Consider the following 24,407-nt stretch of genomic DNA (forward strand, 5'->3'; position numbering starts at 1 on the left):
TTACGGGATACGCAGGATCACAAGTTGGAAGTCTTCCTCAAGCGGGTCTTCGAGGTCTCCGCAGAGGGCGAGTCTTCTCTGGGTGCAACAACTTCTCACCTCTCAGGTTCTGCCGGCCGAGGAGACCGCCCAAGCGGATAGGCTGGAAGCTGCGGTGGCTTACGGGGCTGACGCCTCCTATGACCTGCTTCTATGACCTGCTTCGGGTCCTGGCCCGATCCATGGTCTCGGTAGTGGCGGCGCGTCGCCTTCTATGGCTTCGCAACTGGGCGACGGACACTTCCTCCAAGTCGAGCCTGGGTTCCCTGCCATTCAGGGGTAAGTTCCTGTTCGGAGAGGATTTGGACCAGATCATCAAGTCACTGGGGGAAAGCGCAGTCCATCGCCTGCCGGAGGACAGGTACAGGCCCTCCAGGGCGTTTTCGTCCTCCCGCACCAGATCCAGGGCGCAACGGCGCTATAGGAACTACAGACCGGCGGTCTCCAGGCCCTCTGCCCCCAGGTCGCAGCCCTGGTCCCGCTCCCTTCGCGGGTGTAGGCCTGTGCGTCCCGCCTCGGGAACGGGACAACCCTCTCCCACGTCCTCCCAATGATGTTCGGCTCGCCCACTCCACCGTCCCCCGGATTGGGGGACGGCTGGCATTCTTCTACAAGGAGTGGGCGCGGATCACCTCGGACCAGTGGGTCTTGGACACCATAGAACACGGCTACGCGTTGGAATTTGTCCGCGCTCCAAAGGGACGGTTCATCTTCTCCCCCTGCGGATCGGTCTCCAAGCGAAGGGAGGTACAGTTGACACTGGACAGGCTTCGGGAGATTGGCGCCACTGCGCCCGTGCCCTCCAGAGAGGTGGGCTTGGGCCATTATTCCATCTACTTCGTGGTACCCAAGGGCGGCTCCTACCGGCCCACCCTGGACTTGAAGGAAGTCAACAAATCCCTCCGGGTGGTTCGGTTTCGGATGGAAACGCTGCGCTCGGTGATTGCGGCGGTGCATCGAGGGGAGTTCCTAGCCTCCTTGGACCTGACGGAGGCCTACCTTCACATCCCCATCCACCGGGAGCATCATCGTCTTCTCCGGTTTAAGATCCTGGAACAACATTTCCAGTTTGTGGCGCTCCCGTTCGGGTTGGTGACGGCACCGCGCACTTTCACCAAGATCATGGTAGTCGGGGCGGCGGCTCTTCGGAAAGAGGGTATTTTAGTTCCTCCTTACCTGGACGGTTGGCTCATCCGAGCGAAGTTTTTCCTGGACGAGGCGCACGCCCTGGGAGAACACATACAGCGGTTCTCTGCATTACCAGTTCCCACCTCCTGGGATTACCTGCAGCTCCTGGGGGTGATGGGCTCCACCATCGACATGGTTCCTTGGGCGTTTGCGCACCTCCGGCCCCTACGAAGAGCACTTCTCTCCCGTTGGAAACCGCTGTCGCAGGACTACCAGATGCTCCTCCCCCTGCCGCAGTTTGCCAGGATCAGCCTGGGCTGGTGGCTGGATCCGAAGAATCTGGCTCGCGGCGTGTCCCTCGACCTGCCAGATTGGGTGGTGGTCACCACCGATGCCAGCCTCGTCGGCTGGGGAGCGGTCTGCGGCCGCGGCGCCACACAGGGGACGTGGTCCGCGGAGGAGACAAAGTGGTCCATCAATCGCCTGGAGACCAGAGCGGTCAGACTAGCTCTGCGACACTTCTTGCCACTCCTTCGGATTCGGGAGGTTCGGATCTTATCGGACAACGAGGCCACGGTGGCCTATATCAATCGCCAAGGCGGCACTCGCAGCCCGCAAGTCGCGCTCGAGGCAGCGATGCTGATGCAGTGGGCGGAACGTCATCTGGTCCGCCTGGCGGCCTCGCACATCGCAGGCGTGGACAACGTCCAGGCGGATTTCCTCAGTCGCCAGCTCCTGGATCCCGGAGGATGGTCCCTCTCCGACGAGGCGATGCAACTTCTGGTCCAGCGGTGGGGAACTCCCCACACGGATCTGATGGCGTCCGCACAAAACACCAAGGCTCCCCGTTTCTTCAGTCGCAGAAGAGAGCGAGGAGCGGAGGGAGTGGATGCCCTAGTGCTCCCGTGGCCGACAAATCTCCTCCTATACGCGTTCCCGCCTTGGCCACTGGTGGGAAGACTACTCCGCAGAATAGAGGCTCATCAGGGGACTGTGATCTTCGTCGCCCCAGAGTGGCCAAGACGGCCCTGGGCTGCGGACCTTCTCCACCTGGTGATCATCGGACCCATCCGACTGGGACATCTCCCCCGCCTCCTGCACCAGGACCCGGTATTTTTCGATCAGGCAGAACTCTTCTGTCTTGCGGCCTGGCTTTTGAGAGGCACCGTCTTCGGCGCCAGGGCTACCAGGAGGCGGTAGTGTCCACGCGGTTGCGTTCCCGACAGCCTTCGACGGCCGTGGCCTATGCTCGGGTCTGGAAGGTTTTCGAGCTGTGGTGTACTGACCAGAACACGAAACCTGCTTCGGCTTCTGTTCTCCAGATCCTTCAGTTTCTACAAGCGGGGGTGGATAAGGGGCTCGCCTGCAACTCGCTCCGGGTTCAGGTGGCCGCCCTTGGTTCGCTCCTGCGCGACGGGGGCTCTCTGCTGCAACACCCGGACATTGGAGTCTCAACCTTGTGCTCCGTGCCATGTCGGGGCCCCCGTTCGAGCCACTGCGGAATGTGACGATCAAGGACCTCACCCTCAAGACTGTGTTTCTGGTGGCCATCTGCTCCGCTTGACGCATCTCGGAGCTGCAGGCCCTGTCGTGTAGAGAGCCTTATCTCCGTTTCTCCGACTCTGGAGTTTCTCTTCGCACTGTTCCTTCCTTCCTTCCGAAGGTGCTGTCTACGTTTCACGTCAATCAGACGGTGGGACTGCCGTCCTTCTCCTCCTCTGAGCCGAGGGCTCTCCGACTCCTGGATGTCAAGCGCACACTGCTCCTCTACCTGGAGGCTACGAATGACCTCCGGACTTCTGACCATCTCTTCGTACTTTGGTCCGGCCCTAGGACAGGATCTCAGGCCTCGAAGACGACCATGGCTGAAGGCCGGCATTGCCGTTTGCTACGTTGGGGTGGGGCGGACTCTCCCGCCCGGCATTGTAGCGTACTCTACACGCTCTCAGGCGGCTCCCTGGGCGGAAGCTCGCTCGGTTTCCTCTCAAGAAATCTGTAGCGCAGCCACCTGGAAATCGTTACACACGTTCTCGAGGCACTATCGTCTGCACCTCGCCTCTTCTGTCTCTGGACACTTTGGCGAACAGGTTCTACGTGCAGGCCTCGCAGGACCCCACCCGAGTTAGGGAAGCTTGGGTACATCCCACTGTCTGGACTGATCCAGGTACGTACAGGGAAAAGAAAATTATTACTTACCTGCTAATTTTCGTTCCTGTAGTACCATGGATCAGTCCAGACGCCCACCGCGTTTGGGTTCTAATCCTGCTTGGCTGTTGTTCTAAGATACAGTCGTGTTTTCTGTCTTTCACGATTTCTCAGTTTTCACTGTTTGTCACAGTGCCCTGTTGGGTTGACACGCTGTATTCATCACCTCCTACCCGTTGGTGGGACGGTTGCAGTTCTTTACTTAGGTTAAGCGGCTTATTGTTGCCGTTTACTTTCAACTTGATCCAATACGGGGGTTTGTTTACTCGGGCTTTGATATACTCGATACTGAACTCCTGCAGAGGGGGTAGTAGTACTTATGGTGACGCCCCCTCGAAGCTTTGGCTGACTCCATCTGCTGGATTGGGGACATAACCCACTGTCTGGACTGATCCATGGTACTACAGGAACGAAAATTAGCAGGTAAGTAATAATTTTCTTGTCCATGTGTGCACGCTGGGAAGCGCGCGCACATTATAAAATATACCCCTAAGAGTGTGCTGCTGCTGCTTGCAATCCACTGCTCATCTCCTATGCAATGGGGCTGGTGCAGCTCCAAGCTGCTGCACATTTCCCAGCCTGCATGACCAACTGTTGCTCCCTTGTGCTGCTCATCTTCAGTCCACACAGACTATTGCTGCTTGTGCTCTCTGCAGGATCATTCTTGCCCCTGCCTCCCTCTCCCTCCCCAGTTTGCACACCACTGCCTTAAGACATTTTGGCCACTGCATTTTGCTTTCAGTATTTATGAAGAAATGCCTGTGAAAACTGAACACAGTATAGATTGGGATTATGTATTTAGTGCTAGTGGTTTGAAAATGTTAAATTCAGATTATTCTTGTCTGCAGTAGGATATTTCATATCATTTTCATATGTACTTCATTGAAACTTGGTTATGCTGATGTCAGTATTTAATGACATTTAGCCGGATAACTCATAAGTTATCGGCTAAATGCCTATTTCCTCTTCATCCAGTCAAACCAGTCCAGACAGTTGGGTTATGCACGTCAACCAGAAGATGGAGATAGAGATCAAGCAGGCTTGCCGATGTCACACCTTACATTTAGTCCTGGGGGAATGCTGCGCTACTGCGGAGTGCAGAATTTGCACAGAATTCACCCCCTGCACAGAATTGCCAAATTCTATGCAGAAAATGGTAGAGGAGACCTTGACATGCTGCGAATGGAGCAGCACCGTTTGTGCGCGAAGATGAAGGCCCCGGCGTATCGCGACCGGAACGCATCGTTTGCGCCGAAGATGAAGGCCCTGATGTGCCGCGAATGGCCGTGTGCCATTTGCGGCGAAGATGAAGGTCCCTGCATGCCACGGAACGTGCTTTGCTCGCAGCGTAGATGGAGGCCCCAGTGAGTGAATTTGTGTAGAGAGGTGTGTGGGGGGGGGAGGGGAGAGGGTGTGAGAGAGCAGGGGGGAGGGGGTGAAAGAGAGAGCAGGGGGGTGAGCAGGAGAGTGTGAGAGAGAGCAGGGAAGGTGACAGCAGGGGGGTGTGAGAGAGACCAAGGAGGGTAAGCAAAGGGGTGTGAGAGAGTGGAGAGGTGCTTGAGTGTGGGTGCCAGAGAGAGAGGGAGCCTATAGGAGGAGATTGTTAAGGAGTGTGTATGTGTGTGAGAGACCTGGAGCTGGTGTGTTTGAAAAAGGGATGTGAGGGTGCTAGCCTGTGTGAAGGGATTATGAATGTGTGAGAGAGAGCCTATGTGAAGGGGTACGTGAGAGAGAGACATAGGTAGCCTGCATGAGAGAGAAAGAGCTTGTGTGGGTGTGTATGCTCAAGAGGGACCCTGTATGAGGGGATGTGTGTGTGCAAGAGAGTGAGGGAGCCTGTATGATGGGGTGAGTGCACAAAAAAAAAAAAAGGCGCTGATCTGAGATAACAGTTGGGAATGGCTCTGCACAGTGATGATGTACTGAGGCAGAGAAGAATTTAAGCATTGGGGAAGATCCCGTGTGAGTAAACAGTTGGATTTTTATTTATTTTTAAAAAGTTTTAATATTCCACCTTCTCCAGACTTGATTGTAGCGGTTTACATTGTTACACACATAATAAGCAAATGAGTTAAGACAAACATTAAAATAAAATAATATAGTACAACAAAAATGAATAGTATTATCTAAAAATAACAAAAATTATTACTTTCTAGGAAAACATCTTGAGGTTTGGAAGAGAGGTGCTTTCAGGAAATAAAAATTTAGTGTAGGCTGTGAAAGGATTGGGACTGCATGTTGGCTGGCAGCATTCTGATAGCATTGGAGACAGAGCACAGGAGGAGATCAGCATTCTGCACAGCCTGTGGAAGGGGCAGGCTGGGGGAGGGAGTAGTTTTTGTAGAAATTGTTCCTGGGCTTGAGAACTCCATGGAGGGGAGTTCGCTGCATTCAGGAATCCACAGCTCGGGAGGCTTTGAAGCAGGCTGCTTCTAACAAGATCTAGGCTCCAGTGGCTGCTCTTGCGGCCATCTTCTTGCCACGGGACAATGAAGAAAATGGCAACCCCCTTTCTCTCAGTCCTGAGGGGTCTGCCAGGAATGCTGCAGTAACGGGGCACTCCTCATCAGCAAGAGATGTGTCCTCCTGGCCTTTGGCTATGATTTCTAAGGAGATTGCAGAGTTATGAGGGGCAAAGTCAAATTTCTCCTGGCCCTAATTCTCCTTTACCTTCGGGCTCCAGAGGAAATAAGAAGCCTAGACCGGAAGAGAAGAGAGCAGAAGAAGGCTTCTGAGGATGCCCTGGAGAGATTCAGCAGGTTTCCCAAGGGACACAGTGAGGGGGAGCTGGAAGAGGGCAATGTTCCCCTGAGGCTGAGGATGCACCCTCTATGTTATGCCTTTTATGTAAGGAGGAGTTGGCCTTTTCAGATTTCTCAGTTCCTGCATACACTGAATATTGCGGGGGACAAGAGTCTGACTCTTCAGAGGACCCAATAATGTTTAGTATTTGAAAGCCCTCAAAGTTTTTCCCACTTAAGAAAGTCCTGGATTTGATAGATCTGGAGTGGGTGTCCCATGAAACTAATTTTAAAGGAGGTCCATACTGACCACATTTTATCCATTGGACCCTCAGCACAGTGAGAGGTTCCACTTTCCAAGGGTAGACACCTGTCCTCTCCCCCAGGATTAAGATTGAAACTTGACAAAATAATTTATTTATGTAGTTTCGTTTGACATCAGAAGTCATCCCCTGATGCAGCCTTAATCGGCGAAACTCGGCCAGAGTCGGGCTCTGTAAAACACATTAATAAATCTTTCCACGGCATAAGGTTGTCCCTTTGTTTTTTTGCCGGGGTAGATAATGTGCAGGCAGATTTTCTTAGCCAGCAGTTGTTGGATCCTGGGGAATGGGAGCTGTAAGTAGAGGCCATGGCTCTCATTCGGGCAGATGGGGCAGCCCCTGCTAGAATTGAAGGCATCGAGACAGAACGCCAAAGTGCATCGCGTCTTCAGTCACAAGAGAGAGGTTGGATCAGATGGTCTAGATGCTCTGGTACTGCCATGGCCAACAAGGATTCTGTTATATGTCTTCTCTCTGTGGCCCCTGATAGGAAGGGTATTATGGCAAGTTGAAGGCATCCAGGGAAGGTGATCCTCTTGGCTCTGGAGTGGCCATGTCGGCTGTGGTTTGCGGATCTCATAAATCTCGCTGTGGACAGTCCATTAAGGTTGGGGCATCTTCAAGGGTTACTTCATCAGGGACCAATCATCTTGGCACAGGCAGATCACTTTTGTCTTGCAGCCTGGCTTATGAAAGGCATCATTTAAGAGCGAAGGTATATTTGGAGGAGGTCATTGAACTTTATTTCAGGCTAGGAGATGTTCTACTTCCCTGGCTTTTGTGATAGTATGGAGAGTGTTCGAGTCGTAGTATCTTGAGCAGGGAGTTGAACAGACTCTAGCTTCAGCGTCTGAGATCCTGGCCTTTTTGCAGAGGGGTTTGCAGAAAGGCCTTGTCTGTAATTCCCTTTGAGTCCAAGTGGCAGCCTTAGGCTATTTTCGAGGTAAGTTGCATGGGGTAACCATAGCCTCACATCTGGATGTGGTCTGTTTCCTTAGAGGAGTAAAGCACTTGTGTTCTCTGGTTTTGAAGATGTGTCCATCCTAGAATCTGAACTTAGTGCTAAGCGTACTCTATGATTTGCCATTTAAGCCCTTAAAGTGATCACTAAAAGATTTTACTCTGAAGGTCATATTTTTGGTAGCAATTTGCTTGGCTAGGAGGATTTCGGAACTTCAGGCCTTGTCATGTTGAGATCCTTTTCTTCAGATCAATAAGGATGGAGGGTTGTTGCGTATAGTACCTTCTTTCTTGCCAAAGGTGGTTTCTACCTTTCACCTCTATCAAACAGTGGAGCTTCCTGCATTCAAGAATTTGGATTCTGTGGATCCACAGGTGCGGGAACATCATTTGTTAGATGTTTGCTGGGTTCTGTTACGCTATCTCAAGGTTACTAGCACTTTCTGTAGAATGGAACACCTCTTCGTTCTGTTTAGTGGAGCGAAGAAAGACTGTAAGGCTTCCAAGGCTACAATTGCGCAGTGGCTGAAAGATGCAATTGGGTCAGCATATATTTGCAAGGGGCATCCGATCCCCGAGGGATTGTGGGCGCATTCGACCCAGGCACAGGCGGCTTCCTGGGCAGAGTATCAATTGGTTTCCCTGCAGAAGATCTTTAGAGCTGCAACTTGATCTTTGCTGCACACTTTCACCGGGCATTATTTTCTGGATGTCAAAGTGCCAGAGAAATCGCATTTCGGAGAGAGTGTGCTGTGAGCCAGTGTTTCGTTTTCCTGGAGAGCTTAGGTCCATCCCATGTGGCTGGTCTGATTTGGGTATGAACAGGAAAGGAAAATTAGTTCTTCCTGCTAATTTTCGTTCCTGGAATACCACAGATCAGTCCAGAGCCCTGCCCAGGTTGGAAAGACCATTCTCTCTTCTGAGTGTAAATGGTGCAAAAATGATAATACTGAGGGACTGCAGATGGCACACTTATTTACAGTGTCAGTGAAGCTTTATTCTCTGCCTCCATCTGCCAGTAGGGATGAAAAACCCATGCGTCTGGGCTGATCTGTGTTATTCCAGGAATGAAAATTAGCAGGTAAGAACCAATTTCCTTTAAGTGGCAGCAAACAGGAACAAAAAAAAAATCAGGACTTTCAGGCCTGATCCTCAAGACTCCCAACCCCAGAAACAGTAAAAGACAAGTGTGGGCCTAATACCCGACTTCCCTCCCCTCCTCCCCCTGCAACCCACCAAATAAAAAATTAGAAAGGCTCCTATTGCCCCAAGGCTGTCCTCCATCCCCATTTTTGGAGGGGCAAAATTACAATCCCTCTAACCACTTGCAACCTCTTTTTTGATCCTCCCTGCTCCTTAAATCTCTAAAACGTCTGTTGGGAACAAGGCATTGTCTTTTCCAGTCCCAGTGCTTCCAAGAGGTTTTGGAGATCTGGAATGGCAACTAAGGGGTGAAGAGGATGAAAAGAGGTTGTGGGGGGGGGGGGGGGGGGGGGGGGAGGACAGGAGGGATTGCAATTATGGCCCCCAAAAAGCAGGGACATGGGGGATGTTGTCCTCAGGCAGTAGGAGCTTCTCTAATCTTTTATTTGGTGGGCTGTGGGAAGATCAGGTACTAGGCCCCACTTATCTTTTACAGTTTCTGGGGTGGAGGTGTGGTAACTCGAGCAGTAGCAGCTTGGGAACTGCCAGAGGAAAAAGGAGGCAGACTCTGGCTGTTCCTTAAGTTCAATTTATTTAGTGAAGCTGAGAAAAGTGCACAGCAAAACAACCAAAACAGACCTTGGAGTACAGGTCTCTCACAGTGCAAAGTAAAACAAACAATCAGGCCAATACAGAACGGTGTGCTCGGCTGAGCACACCGTTAGCCCCCGTCTGGATGCGCGTTTTTGACGTGCTATTATTATCCCTTATACAGTAAGGGGTAATAGCGCGAGGAAAACGCGTGTCCAACCCCCCAAAAACTAATAGATCCCGCAACATGCAAATGCATGTTGATGAGCTTATTAGTTATTCCCGCGCCATACAGAAAGTAAAATGTGCAGCCAAGCCGCACATTTTACTCTCAAAAATTAACCTCTGCCCAAAGGCAGGAGTTAATTTCGTCCGGCACCGGGAAAGTGTACAGAAAAGCAGAAAAAAATGCTTTTCTGTATCATAGCGGTATTAAGTCGGAGGCCCCAAAAATAAAAAAAATTTAAAAATCGTAAAAAAAAAAAATAAAAAAATTTCAGTCCGCAGCTCGCGGGTTGGAAGACGGACGCTCAATTTTGCCGGCGTCTGTTTTCCGAACCCGTGGCTGTCAGCGGGTTCGACAACTGACGCCGGTAAAATGAAGCCGCTTCTGCCAATAAAGAAGCGCTAGGGACGCACTAGTGTTCCTAGCGCCTTCTTATTACTGCGGGCCCTCATTTGAATACAAAATCGCACGCCCAGGAGAGTGGCCTGGGCGCGCATTGGGAGAGCGGGCGCTCGCCTCGGAGCACCGGCTCTCCCACGCCCGAATGTAGGCAGCTCACCTTGACTTCAGGCGAGTCCCATTCCTGAACAAACAGGTCTTTAACTTACTGTCACTCTCAACCCTTAAACATAACAGGTCTTCTCATACTGTGTGTATCTGTCTGTTCCCCAGGGCCCACTTAATCCTTCCAGGCCCTGAAGCCTTATACTCTGTTGAAGGGTTTCTCTCTTCATCCAGGATTCTCAGTGGGACTCAGTCTTAAGGTGGACCGGGCAAGACAGCTGTGCCCAGTCCTTTAAGGTTGTCTAAGGGAGTTTTCTATACTCCCTCACAGAAGGCCTCAGCATTTTTTGTTTTTATGCTCCTGTCTGCTGCCACTTAACTGGCTATAGTGTGGCCGGATAACTTTAAAACCTGTACATCTTCAAACATAACTGGTTAGGTTTTAAAGTTATTAGGTTACATGTAGCTGCATAATTTTAAGCAAGTATATTCAGTGGGGCATTAAAACCACTGAATACCTGGGACAAGTTATGCAGCTAACTTTATTTGGAGATCTTGTTTGCTTGTTGTATTACTGAATTTTGGCCTTACTCTCTTCAGTTTATAAATTTGATTTAGTGGTAACACACACACACACACACTCTATAAGGGTACATACCATCTATTGATTGCTTTTTATAATTATATTGTTTTTCTAGACAGAAGCTTAGCAGTGAGTATTCCCAGCAGTTTGTGACATTATTTCAGCAATGGGAAGTGGATGTGCAAAAAGCGGAAGAACAGGAAGAAAAATTAACTGTAAGCATCTTGTCTATACAAACATGCTTAGTACCTAAAATTAATCCACATAGGAACAATTACTTATCTGCAATTGTTCTTTGAAAGTAATATTTTCTTGGATGTACAGATTTTACCCACCTCCTTCTCTTAGGAAGCTAACTTTAGTTTTCTTTAGCCTTATACTTAATTCAGAAAGGATTGAATAGTCAGTATGAATGGCTGTCAACTGGTTTAGAACTCTAATGTTGCAAAGTTCCTTCCATATCGAACGTCATATAACCCTCATAAATTCGATTTCATGAAAATTGCTACCTTTGGAGAACAGTAATTACAATTAAGTAAAGCAGTTTTCATAGTTTAATTATGGTGCTTTAACAGCTATATGGGTAGGGAAAGTAGTCAAATATATGCTAAATGATATTTTTTTAAAATTCGCTCCTAATTTGTGCCTGTGCAGATTAATTCTATTCTACCAGTTTTACAAAACCAATTACTGTAATTAACAGTTACTGATGGCTGAGTGGAAAGTGCTGTGCACAGCTGTGCAGACGACTTGAGTTTTATTCCTAGGCCAGGCTTCTGCTCTCCAGAGTGGCTATGGCAGCGAATGCTAAAGCAGCAGCATTCACAGCTCCTGGAAGGCCACATCTAGCGCCCAGACTTGGGGGGGGTCCCACTGGTTCTGAAAGGAGTGTGATGTGTAGCCTCTGGCTGAGTACTGTCACTGCAATAGCTCTGCTGACTTGGTTGAGAGGAAGTGTTTGTGTGTGTATGGCTATATATACAGGGAGGAAAACCACAGGTAGTTGTTGATGAAAGCCCATAGCGCTTATGCCCGATATGCAGTTCCAAATGAGCCAAAAGCTGTCAGCTAATGCCGTTGCAGCTCAACAACTGGCTTGGTTGCGATCTAGCGCCATACATGATGACGTTCAAGAAAAGCTGGCCAACCTCCCCTGTAGACCAGACAATTTGTTCGGGGACAAACTAACAGAGACTGTTGCTAAATTAAAAGAACAGAAAGTGGCAGTACTCTTGCTAACTCAACATGAAACATCAACCTCTAAAAGACCCTTCGGTTCCTATAAGAAACCTTATCCCAGATGACAATATCGTCCTTATTCGACCTACTAGCCACAACAATATCCTTGTCAACAGTCTTACCAACAACCAACGCCTCGTCAATGACCATGTGCTCCTCGTCAGGCTCGGCAAGCGGCTGATCCTCAACCGCCCAAAAACCAACAAAGGTTTTAGGGATAACACAGCCACCACTACCTGACCAGAAAGTTGGAGGATGGCTGTCCTGCTTTCTTTTTCAATGGAGCACTATAACCTCAGACTCATGGGTCCTCAACATCATACGAGATGGATATTCTCTCAACTTTACATCCCTTCCCGCATTACCACCCAAAAGCTCAGCTCACAAAGAAACTCTCCTTCAGGAAGTATACTAGCTACTCCATCAACGCTGCATATGGGAGTTGCTTCCCTCCCAACTTCACAAGGGTTTCTATTCACAATACTTTCTCATTCCCAAAAAATCGGAGGGACTCCGTCCTATTTTGGACCTCTGCTCCCTCATCAAATTCATAACAAAAGAGAAATTCAAAATGACTTCTCTCAAATCCATCCTTCCCTTCCTACAACCGGGGGATTGGATGTGCTCCATAGATCTGAAAGATGCATACGCCCACATACCAATGCATCCCAAATCTTGGACTTACCTCTGTTTCAGGCGGACCAGAGACACTTCCAATACAAGGTTTTACCGTTCGGTCTCTCCTCCACACCCAGAGTATTCACGAAATATCTAGCGGTAGTCGACAAGGGATTCAAATATTCCCCTATCTCGACGACTGGTTTTTAGTAGCCCCCAATCCAGTCCTTCTGAGGAACAGCTTTCTTCAAACAATAAACTGCCTGGACAATCTAGGTCTTCTCATAAATTACGAAAAGTCGCATATGCAACCGACGCAAATGCTCACCTTCATAGGGGCATCTATAGACACTGTTCAAGACAAAGCTTTCCTGCCACAACCTCGAGTATTAGCTCTTACCACTTACCAAAACGTCGGCCCATCAACATCCATGTAGCCCCGTACACGAGACTGCACATCCGTCGTCTACAATGGGGCCTGAAAAAAAACAATGGTCTCAGTTTCTAAGTCCCTTATCACCACCTGTACAACTTACAACCAATATGAAAATCGACCTCCGCTGGTGGCTAACCCCACCGGCATTATTACAGGGCACACTTCTCAGACCCTTACGACACCAACTCATTCTCAAGACAGATGCCTCCCCCAGAGGATGGGGAGCCCATCTTTCCAACCTTCAGACTCAAGGCTTGTGGTCTACCTATGAATGCAATTATCACATAAACTTTCTAGAATTGAGAGCTATCAAGTATGCCCTACAGGCCTTTCAGAACGCCATATTAGTCCATGTCATCATGATCCACACCGACAATCAAGTGGCAATGGTTTATATAAATAAGCAAGGCGGGTCAGGTTCATGGATCCTGTGCAGAGAAACGAATCGGATTCTAAACTGGGCCCACTCCAAGGAGATCTCTCTCCAAGCCACTTATCTACCCGGGAGTCAACAATTCAAAGGCAGACAAGTTGAGCATAATTTTTTACCCTCATGAGTGGGAACTCGATCAAACTGTCGCCAATCGAATCTTCTCCATTTGGAGTCTTCCCCAAATAGACCTCTTTGCGACAGAACACAAAAAGAAAGTCGACCTTTTTTGCTCAGTGTACCCCAGCATATATCGGATGACACAAGATGCTTTCCTCCTGGACTGGTCTCAGGACCTTCCTTACGCGTTCCCTCCTATTCTGCTGATCTCCCAAACAGTACAGAGATGCATCGAGGACAATTCAAACTTAATTCTCATCGCTCCAGCATGGCCACATCAACCGTGGTACAGCTATCTGGTCCAACTGTCAGTTTGCAAACCGATACATTTAGGGGATGCCCCAACCCTCCTCACCCAACAATGAGGATCAATGTTCCATCCACTCCATGCATCACTGAATCTCACTGCATGAAGATTGAAAGGGTCATATTCCAAAATCTGAACCTCTCTCCACAGCTGGAAGATATTTTGATCGCGTCCAGGAAACCTTCAACACATCAAAACTACCACCGCAAATGGGCACGCTTTGTATCTTGGTGCTCCTCCATGAACGCAGACCCACTAACGTGTCCACCGGAACGTCTTCTAAGTTATCTCCATCTACTTTACACTCAGGGGTTGGCCACTGCCTCTCTTCGGGTTCATCTTAGTGCTATAGCAGCTTACCACACTCCTCTAAATGGAGAGTCAATAGCTTGTCATACCCTTATTTCTCGCTTTATGAAGGGTGTTCTTCATCTACGACCCCCCCTTAAAGAAACCACCAGTTCCATGGGATGTTAACTCAGTGCTCGAACAACTTATGTTACCACCTTTCGAACCAATGGACAGCTGCCATCTTCGCTACCTATCCTGGAAAGTACTATTCTTAGTCTATACTACGTACACACCCTAATTTCCTTCCAAAAGTGGTCTCCGCTTTTCACTTAAATCAGACCATTACCTTGCCAACATTCCATCCCAGACCACACGCAAATGATAGCGAATGGCGTCTCCATATATTGGACTACAAACGTGCGCTTGCATATTACAAGAACAGAACTCAGTCTCCCAACAGACATTCACAACTTTTCCTCTCATTCAATCCAAACGCTCCAGGACTTCCCGTTTCTAAACGAAACTTATCATCCTGGATAACTAATTGTGTACATTTCTGCTACTTAAAACGTTCTGAAACCTTATCCTCCACACCCAAAGCCCACCAAGTACGAGCAATGGCTGCCTCCGTCGCACATCTTCATAATGTCCCTATCTCAGATAAATGGAAAGCAGCTACATGGTCATCTCTGCACACTTTCACATCTCATTACTGTTTAGACAAACAAACCAAAGACGATGCAGAGATGGGGCGGATAATCCTAACAAAGAACACTACTACTTCAACTCACTCATAGGAACTGTCCACCTATCCTATAGTATTGAGCGTCCGATTCCATATCTCTATATACTCACATAACTATATGCTCAATACTTCAGCTGGTGACTCCCAGACAGCATGGCTAATTCGGCTGCTTATCTACGGGAAAAAAGCAAGTTTGCTTACTGTAAACGGTGTTTTCCGTAGATAGCAGATGAATTAGCCATGCTGACCCGCCCGACTCCCCGGCAGTTCGACATTACATTCATCTGGCTTTGATACGGACTGAGGAGCCTCGAGGAGACATGGCTGGCACGCAGGGAGGAACACCTCACCAAAAGACTTTGGGTGATCTTAAGAGCTCCGCCACCAGACAGCATGGCTAGTTCATCTGCCATCTACGGAAAACACCGTTTACGGTAAGCAAACTTGCTTTTCCTGTGCCCCCCACTTTCAAAAAGAGATTGAAATGGGAGGTAGTTCCTTATTTGGCAGAAGAAGCACTATCATGGTTCAGTAAAGCAAACAGCTAACTTTTGAGATCCTGAACCCTGCACCTCATCATTTCTGACAAACCCCCTCCATGCAGGCATTCTGATGATTTAGTAAGCATAAATTAGCTAGCAGGTCTGAAGATAATAAATATGATACACAAATATATAGCACTTTCCTGGATCAGTCCAGATAAGTGGATTTATGCATCCCTATCAGCAGATGGAGGCAGAGAACAAAACTTTGAGGCACTGCTATATAACCGAGAGTGCCACTTGCAGTTCCTCAGTATTTCTCTGTCTCCAGCAGATGCTAGAGGTGCAAAATTGCAGTCTGGAGTTAAAAAAAAATAAAAAATAAAAAAAACAATAGGAAGAAAATTCTGCTCCCCAAGGTGTTAGGTTCCTTCATGGGTCATTCCTTGGGTGGAGCAGGGCGAGCAGAGGGTGGTAACCCCTGTCTTGACTCTGCCCTCCTTGACAGGGAGGGTTGATAGCCAGGGGTCCTGGTTCCCTCACACCCTCTGGGCCCTTCAATCCCTCAGGCTCCTCAGCTTGTGGCTTCCAGAAGCAGGGAAGTAGTACTGTTCCCTTTTCCTTTCCACCCTTGTTAGAACAGGAGGCTGGGCCGGCTTTGGGGACCCTGGGAGGGGTGGTCAGAGGAGCCAGCAGCCATTTTTTGCAGGACATGCTGAGTTGCAGGCTGCCAGTTCTGAGCCCTGGGACTCCCCTCCCATGCTGTTTCTCGTGGGAAAGGACCCTGCTGGTAGCAGGAAACGGGGAGGGGCTCAGGAGGTCACTGATCAGGATTTTCTCTCCTCGGATCCGGAGGCATTTTCCACGGATTTTGTTCTTCTCCTCCATAATACTTATTTAGCCAGAAAGGAGTTAGGGTCAAAGAGACCCTTACCTAAGAAGTCCCTAGAGGACCGGTGGAGTCAGGAGGGATCCTGCGCATACTGGGACTCAGGCTGCCCCGGTGGAGGAAGATTCGTAAGGATGATCCTGATCAGCTGCAAGGGGGTCAGGTGGGGCCGGACAAGGACCCTGTGGGTGCCTTGTGGGATCCAAATGCAGGATCCGGATACACAAGATCCGAATGCAGTTCCGGTTACAGAGTGGTCTGTCTGTTCTGGAGGGAGGAACTGGATCAGTTGATTCCCCAGTGCTGGAGGGGCTGGGGATTAAAGGCACCCAGGAGGACTCAGATAAGGAAGGGGTGAACCCACTCCTGGAGGGATTGTGGGGACCCCCCTACAGCATTTCCATTGCCGAAGCAGGTGAAGAAGTTGGTGGATCGGGAGTGGGAATCTCCCGAGGTGGACCTTAAGGTAGCGAGGGCTATGGGGAACTTATAAACCTTGCCAGAGCAGACCTTGGAGTCGTGGAGAATTCCCAAAGTGGATGCAGCCTTGTCTGTGGTTACCAAAAAGATGACCATCCTAGTAGCGGGGGCAGCCCTAAAGGATGTACAGGTTCAGAAGCTGGAAGTTTTGCTCAAGGGGCTATTTGAGGTTTCAGCTTTGACTCTTCGTGCAGTAGTGTGTGGAAGTCAGTTGCAGAGAACCTGTTTGTCCTGGGTACAGAAGGCACATGACAAGCGGTCAGGAGGAGCGACTGAAGCCGTGCAAACGGCCCGCTTAGAGGCGGGAGTGGCCTATATGGCCGATGCTCTGTATGGCATGGTCCGGACTGCCACTACGAGTATAGTTTCTGCTGTGATGGCATGGAGGCTTCTGTGGCTGCGAAATTGGTCAGCGGACGTATGGTCTAAAGCCCAGCTGTCAGATCTCCCCTTCAGGAGAGCTTCTGTTTGGGGAGGACTTGGAGCAGCTCGTGAAGCAGTTGGGAGAGTCAAAGGGTAATAAGTTGCCTGAGGACAGGAAGTGCCCTAAAAAGTCCTTTCTGCCGCGAGCCCGTTTTCAAGAGGCAAGGAGATTTAATGCGGCAGGATCCCTGCGCCAGCATTGCAGAAGCAGAGTTCTGGCAGACAGCAGCCCTTTTGGAGTCAGCACAGACCCCCGAGGGATGGTGGTTCCCAAGGGGGGGGGGGGGGGGGGCTGAAAAAAGATTGAGCAATTAATGCATGTTGATCCACTCCTCCCTGGAGGCTATTGGAGGGAGGCTGTCTACGAGGAGTGGACCAGAATCACATCGGACCGGTGGATCCTGGAGGTGATAAGAGACGGCTATGCCTTAGAATTTTCTCAGCCACTCAGGGTTGCCTTTGTAGTCTCCCGCTGTGTTTCCCGGTGCAAGCAAGAGGCGGTGGGGGATACACTACATCATTTACAATTTCTGCATGCCATTGTGCCGGTACCCCCTCAAGAGAAGGGGCAGGGCAGGTATTCCCCATAATTTGTGGTGCCAAGAAAGGGAATTTTTGGCCCATTCTCGATCTGCAGGTCAGTGCTACCCTCCAGGTGCCACGTTTTTGGATGGAGACGTTGCACACAGTGATAGAGGCAGAGTTTCTAGCGTCGTTGGACTTGTCAGAAGTTTATCTTCATATCCCCATTGAGACAGAACACCAAAAGTTTCTGAGGTTCATGATTCTGGGAGAATATGTCTAGTTTCGAGCTCTTCCCTTTGGGTTGGCATTGGCGCCGCACACGTTCACAAAGGTGATGGTGGTAGTGGCGGCAGCACTCAGGAAGGAAGGTATCCTGATACACCCATACCAGGACGATTGGCTGATACGGGTGAAGTCGGAAGTGGAGTGTAGTTGCTCAGTCCAGTGGGTACTGCAGCTTCTGGAGTTATTGGCCTGAGTGATGAACCTCACAGATAGTAATTTGAGGCCGACCTAGTCATTGTTGTATCTGAGAGCACGCTTCGATATCCAGCTGGCAAGGTGTTTCTGGCTACGGAGAGAGTCCTCATGTTACAGAGTCAGGTTCTTCGGCTACTGCACCTGTTGGTGCCCACGGTTTGGGATTACTTGCAGATCCTGGGTTCTATGGCATTTATGCTGGAATTAGTTCCATGGGCCTGTGCTCACATGTATCCTTTGCTGGGGGCTCTTTTGTCCCGTTGAAGTCCGCAGTCAGAAGAATTTCAGCTTCCTTTACCGTTACCAGAGGATGCCAGGTCTAGTCTTTTATGGTGGTTGTCTCGGCGCAATCTGGAGAAAGGAGTGGATCTGGAAGTGCCTGACTGGGTACTAGTGACCATGGATGCCAGCTTCTGTGGCTGGGGGGCGATTTGTCAGGGTCAGTGGTCGGAGGAGGAGGCGACTTGGTATGTCAATCGGCTGGAAACCGGGGCAGTGCGCAAGGCCTTTTTGGCAATTCTTCCGCTCGTTCAGGCAAGTCGGTGTGAGTATTCTCCGACAATCAATCGTCAGGGCAGTACAAAGAGTCATCTAATGCAGCACTTCTCAACCGGTGTGTCGCGACACACCAGTGTGTCGCCAAGCACCGGCAGGTGTGTCACATGCTCCCTGTCTCTCCCGCTGCTCTTCCTTCCATGCTGCCATTGCCTTTGGGCTGTGGGAACGGCAGCGGTGCTAGAAGAAGCTGTGGCACATTTGGCTGGCCTTTTCTTTTTCCCGCGCCTGCCCCCCCCCCCCCCTCCGTGACCCGGAACAGGAAGTGATGCACAGTGCGATGCGCAGGAAGGAGAAAGAGCCGTGCCGCATGGACAAGTAGTAGCGGCGGTAGCAGTATCGGCCCCCGAGCAATCGAAGCAGCCGGTAATCGGGAAAGGAGACAGCAGCATGAGCCTCCCGCGGCCAATGGGATCCTTCTTTCTTGGCCTGTGGAGGCTGGAGGAGGAGGCTGCTGCAGCTACCATTTGTGCTTGGGGGGGGGGGGTGGAGGAAGTGAGTGAGAGAAAGAGAGAGAAGCAGCAGCCAGCCAGCCTGTGTGTAAGTGAGAGAATGTGTGTGTGATTGAGAGCCTGTGTGTAAGTGAGAGAATGTATTTGATTGAGAGCATATGTGTGATTGAGAGAAACTGGTCAGAGAGCTGATGTGTATGTATATGTGAGAGACAATGAAAGTGACTGCTATGGGAGATGACTGATGTGTATGTGAGAGTGTGAGACATTAGTCAGGGAGGTGACTGATGTGTGTGTGAGAGAGAGAGAAAAAGCATGGAAGTGAGAAATCTGGGTATGTGAGAAAGCATGGTAGTAAGAAGCCTGGTGTTGTGGGGGTGTGTGTGAAAGAAAGCATGGGAGTGAGAAGCCTGATTATGTGAGAGAGAGCATGGGAGTGGGAAGCCTGTGTGTGTGTGCATGCATGAGAGACTGGTTGGTAAGGTGGTGGTGTGTGTGAGAGAAAGAGACTGGTGTGTGTGAATGTGAGAGAAAGAATGTGATTCAGAGAATGAGAAGCCTGTGCACGTGGAGAGCGAGCATGGAAATGAGAGAGAGACTGGTGTGTGTGTGTGTAACAGAGAAAAAGTGATTATGGGAATGAAAAGCCTGTGCATGTGAAGAGAGTGAGCATGGGAGTGAGAAACCTGTGTGTGTGTGAGACACAGTATGGGAGTGAGAAGCCTGTATATGTAAGACAGAACATGGAAGTGGGAAGCCTGTGTGTGTCTGCGCATGAGAGAGATCAGGTGACTGGTGTGTGTTTGTGTGTGTGTGTGAGAGAGAGAGAGAGAGAAAGAAAGTGATTATGTGAAGAGTGAGCATGTGAGTGAGAAACCTGGGGTGTGTGTGAGACACAGCATGGGAGTGAGAAGCCTGTGTGTGTGTATGCATGAGAGAGATCAGGTGACTGGTGTGTGTTTATGTGTATGTATGTGTGTGAGAGAGAAAGAAAGTGATTATGGGAATGATAAGCCTGTGCATGTGGAGAGAACAAGCATGGGAGTGAGAGACTGGTGAGTGTGTGTGAGACAGAGAAAGTGATTATGAGAGTGAGAAACCCATATATGTAAGTAGAACACGGGAGTGGGAAGCCTGTGTGTGTGAATGGCAAGAGAGAAACTGTTCAGGAAGGTGACTGGTGTGTGTGTGTCAAAGACTGTTTGGGAGATGATAGGTGTGTGAGAGACAGAAACTGGTCATGGGGGCATGACTGGTATGGTGTGTGTGTGAGAGACATGGGCACTAAGGAAGAGGACCATGAGTATAGAGCTTAGCCTCTACTGCTGCTTCTGGTGTGTGCTACGGCCTGCATGGAAGAGGAGTAGGAGAGCTGCGGGAGGGGGTAAGTAAAGGCGGCTTTTTAAGTTCATTTTTCTTGATTGACTGCCATTTTAATTATTTAATATTATGTGATGTGTATGCTTTTTTGAAATATTTTATTGGTGTTTGGAGAAGTTTTAATCAGTTTTTAATTGTTGGATGTAAATGCGTTTATAGCTGTTTTGAAACATTTATTCTGCTTATTAGTATAGTTTTACAATTATTTCTGTGTGTGGATCTATAGTGCTCGCTAGTTCTCTTTTCCTAATAAGAGGTATATTGGTTTTTATGGCCTAATTTAATATTTGTAGTGTTGCCTTTTCATAGATAGGGTTGCTCCTGTTTGAGTGTATTCCATAATACAGGTGTAACTGTGTGCGGATTAGTTTATGTGCATTACTACAGATCCTGGGAGTATGTTAGGTCGGTTCTGTGTCTGTTACCGAGATGAGATATTTTACTAGAATGTAAGCGTGTGTATCAGTCTTATTTGTTGTGTTTTCTCAAGAGGACATGCTTTGGTGGTAAACTGCTGTCTTTTCATAAGAAGGCTATTGAGCCTGGAAGTAGAAGGAGTTTGTGTTACTGAAATGACACCAGAACATCTTTTTTGTAGGGTGAGTTGCATGGGGAATGCTTTACATTCTTTATTGTGGCTCAGGGGGGTTTCCCGTGGATGCAAACTGTACTTTTACATCTAGCCCCGTGACGATCATGGGTCAGTGTGTCATGCATGTGAGAACCATTTGTCAGGTGTGTCCCGACAGAAAAAAGGTTGAGAACCACTGATCTAGTGGCACAGGAGGTGCAGGAGCTGTTCGTATGTGATAAATTGCAGGAAGACCTTGTGAGACTGGAAAATTGGGCATCCAAATGGCAGATGAAATTTAATGTGGATAAGTGCAAGGTGATGCATATAGGGAAAAATAACCCATGCTATAATTACACAATGTTGGGTTCCATATTAGGTGCTACAACCCAAGAAAGAGATCTAGGCGTCATAGTGGATAACACATTGAAATCGTCGGTTCAGTGTGCTGCGGCAGTCAAAAAAGCAAACAGAATGTTGGGAATTATTAGAAAGGGAATGGTGAATAAAACGGAATATAACGCTCCGGCGTAAGTTCCTGTTCACTGTACACCGACGTGATATCTTTGATGAGCGGCAGTATATAAAAAATTATAAATAAATAAAATAAATAAATAAAATAAATAATGCCTCTGTATCGCTCCATGGTGAGACCGCACTGTGAATACTGTGTACAATTCTGGTCGCCGCATCTCAAAAAAGATATAATTGCGATGGAGAAGGTACAGAGAAGGGCTACCAAAATGATAAGGGGAATGGAGCAGCTTCCCTATGAGGAAAGACTAAAGAGGTTAGGACTTTTCAGCTTGGAGAAGAGATGGCTGAGGGGGGATATAATAGAGATGTTTAAAATTATGAGAGGTCTAGAACAGGTAGATGTGAATCGGTTATTTACTCTTTCAGATAGTAGAAAGACTAGGGGGCACTCCATGAAGTTAGCATGGGGCACATTTAAAACTAATCGGAGAAAGTTCTTTTTTACTCAACGCACAATTAAACTCTGGAATTTGTTGCCAGAGGATGTGGTTAGTGCAGTTAGTATAGCGGTGTTTAAAAAAGGATTGGATAAGTTCTTGGAGGAGAAGTCCATTACCTGCTATTAAGTTCACTGAGAGAATAGCCACTGCCATTAGCAATGGTAACATGGAATAGACTTAGTTTTTGGGTACTTGCCAGGTTCTTATGGCCTGGATTGGTCACTGTTGGAAACAGGATGCTGGGCTTGATGGACCCTTGGTCTGACCCAGTATGGCTTTTTCTTATGTTCTTATGCCATAAGGGGTAGATTTTAAAAAAGTGAAGGGAAGCTGCTCCATTCCCCTGTTGTGCATTGAGTAAAAAAGAACTTTCTCCGATTAGTTTTAAATGTGCCCCATGCTAACTTCATGGAGTGCCCCCTAGTCTTTCTTATGTATGGGCAGAGAAACATCTGGTCAGAATAGTTGCTTCTCTTATCATTATTCACTGATGACATCCTGATTACTATTAAGGAACCTGAAACCTCTTTATCTCATTTTACCTCAGCATTAGCGGCTTTCAGTAAGGTTTCAGGATTCTGCATAAATTGGGAGAAGTCGGAAATTCTTAACATAAATACCTGTACTCAGTTAGAGAATAGTCTAAAATCACAGTTCCGTTTCAAATGGGCTCATCAGAAATTGAAATATTTAGGGGTTTACATTAGTTCTAATCAAGATGTGTTTAAGCTGAACTATGACCGCCTATGGCAACAGATTCAACAGGATTTGGAGGAATGGAATAAATATAGTATTTCCTGGCTGGGAAGGATTGCTGCAGTTAAAATGACAGTCTTACCCAAACTGCTTTATTTGTTCCAAACTCTGCCAATTGCTACACCCCGACAAATATTACTTTTTTGGCAGAAAAAAATCATGTTCTACATCTGGGGGGGAGAAAGAGGCCTCAGATTGCACGTCGCTTTATGTTCCAACCTCGCTTAAAGGGTGGTGTAAGCGTCGCAAATCTTGAAAAATACTACATGGCACCTCAATTTAAAACTTTAGTAGAATGGCACAAACAATCTCAGCCTAAGTCATGGGTCCAATTTAGCCAACAATTATTGGGCGATATTCCTCTAACTAGCATTCTCTGGCAACCCAAGAAAACTTGGACTATATCTCCTCAAGAAATACTACCCCCCCCCTCTATGTTACTTGCTTTAGATTTATGGAGTCGCAAGAGCCATATTCTTCTTGGTACCAGGGAATACCACCATAGTATGCATACATACCAATAGTGTCTTTACTCCAGGTTATCAGTCTCAAGCCTTTGGGGTGTGGAAACTTAAAGGCCTACGGACATGGGAACAGGTGTGGGAGACAAATGATTTAATTTCATTTCTCGACTTGCAATCTGTACATAATTTCTGTACTCAGGGCCAGGGCAACAAGAACACTTAGACTCAGTAAAAGGTATAAAGTAAATTTTATTTGGCTTTAAAAGTGTTCCTGGGAGATGCTGTATACTAGGTGCCCTTTGTCTTTCAAAATAACCAGCATCTCATCGAATGCAGGAAGTAACCCCTTCTTTTATAGTTAAACATACAGTATTGCCGAAACTTCTAGAATCATGTGACTGCCCAAAGACTCATTTACAGAGACACATCATGCTGTTCACATAACAACCTATCCCTGAACTGCCCTGACAGGTTTTTCAGGTGTAGCTCATTTGCCATCACTTTCCAGATACTCCTTCTGTCCTGTAGATGATCTTGTCCAGTGAGGGTTCAACAGAATAGTGCCTGAAGTTACCGCTGTTGGTTTCTTCTGATCTTCCTTTGATCTTCTGTGTTGTGTAAACAGGTAGTAGGTCTGTGTTCTGGATAGACAGTAGGCCTTAATTCTGTTGCTGATGCAAGAACTTTAATTAAAGCTGTCTTCGTTCACCTGGCTCCTGCAGTTGAGATAGTCATCTATGAGACACAAGTTTGTCGTGAGAACCAAGCTTCCTTGTAGTATGAGTTAAACATTGCCATTGAATAGGCCTCCCTTGTTGGTGCCAGTATGTCTACCTGCTCAGAGACATTTTGCAAGTCATGCTCAAGTCACTCAGAGTTCATTCAGCTCTGACAGGCCACAGAACAGCAGAGGCGTCTGGGTATTTTCCTTCTCAATATTGGTTGTCTGATCAAGCATATTCTTCAAATCGAAACATGATTTACCTAGTTCTGATATTTACCCATATCTTCAATTGCGACATTTCGCACATACATTCATGCTAGGGGATCATTTACAACAGGGCAAGTCTGATTTTGAAATTATTTGTCAGCAAGCAGATCATGCCCCTAAATTACTTTCGTTTATTTACACATTACTAGGGCGGGAACCCTTTGTAAAGCCCACCCATCTTCTCGCATGGGAACAGGACTTACACAAAAGCTTCTCGCAACAGGAATGGGAAAGGATCTTCCAACACCTGGGTAAGGGGCTGATTGCAGCATCTATGATTGAAAATTCCATAAAATTACTATTTAGATGGCACTTAAGCCCAGCCAAACTTCATAGAATGAAACCCACTCTTT

At 48.1% G+C, this 24,407-nt stretch overlaps 1 protein-coding gene across 4 annotated transcripts in view; it reads left to right on the forward strand.

Annotated features, from left to right (window-relative positions):
* The window catches only part of LOC115090512 (synaptonemal complex protein 3-like), a 189,151-nt gene that overhangs the window by 142,141 nt on the left and 22,603 nt on the right, over positions 1 to 24,407 (forward strand). For all 4 annotated transcript variants that reach the window (XM_029599706.1, XM_029599704.1, XM_029599705.1 and 1 more), the window contains one exon: positions 10,559 to 10,658. In XM_029599706.1, coding sequence (XP_029455566.1) covers positions 10,559 to 10,658 — 100 coding nt within the window. The remainder of the gene's footprint in view (positions 1 to 10,558; positions 10,659 to 24,407) is intronic.

Source organism: Rhinatrema bivittatum, chromosome 4 (assembly GCF_901001135.1).
Source record: "Rhinatrema bivittatum chromosome 4, aRhiBiv1.1, whole genome shotgun sequence".
Lineage (NCBI taxonomy): Eukaryota > Metazoa > Chordata > Amphibia > Gymnophiona > Rhinatrematidae > Rhinatrema > Rhinatrema bivittatum.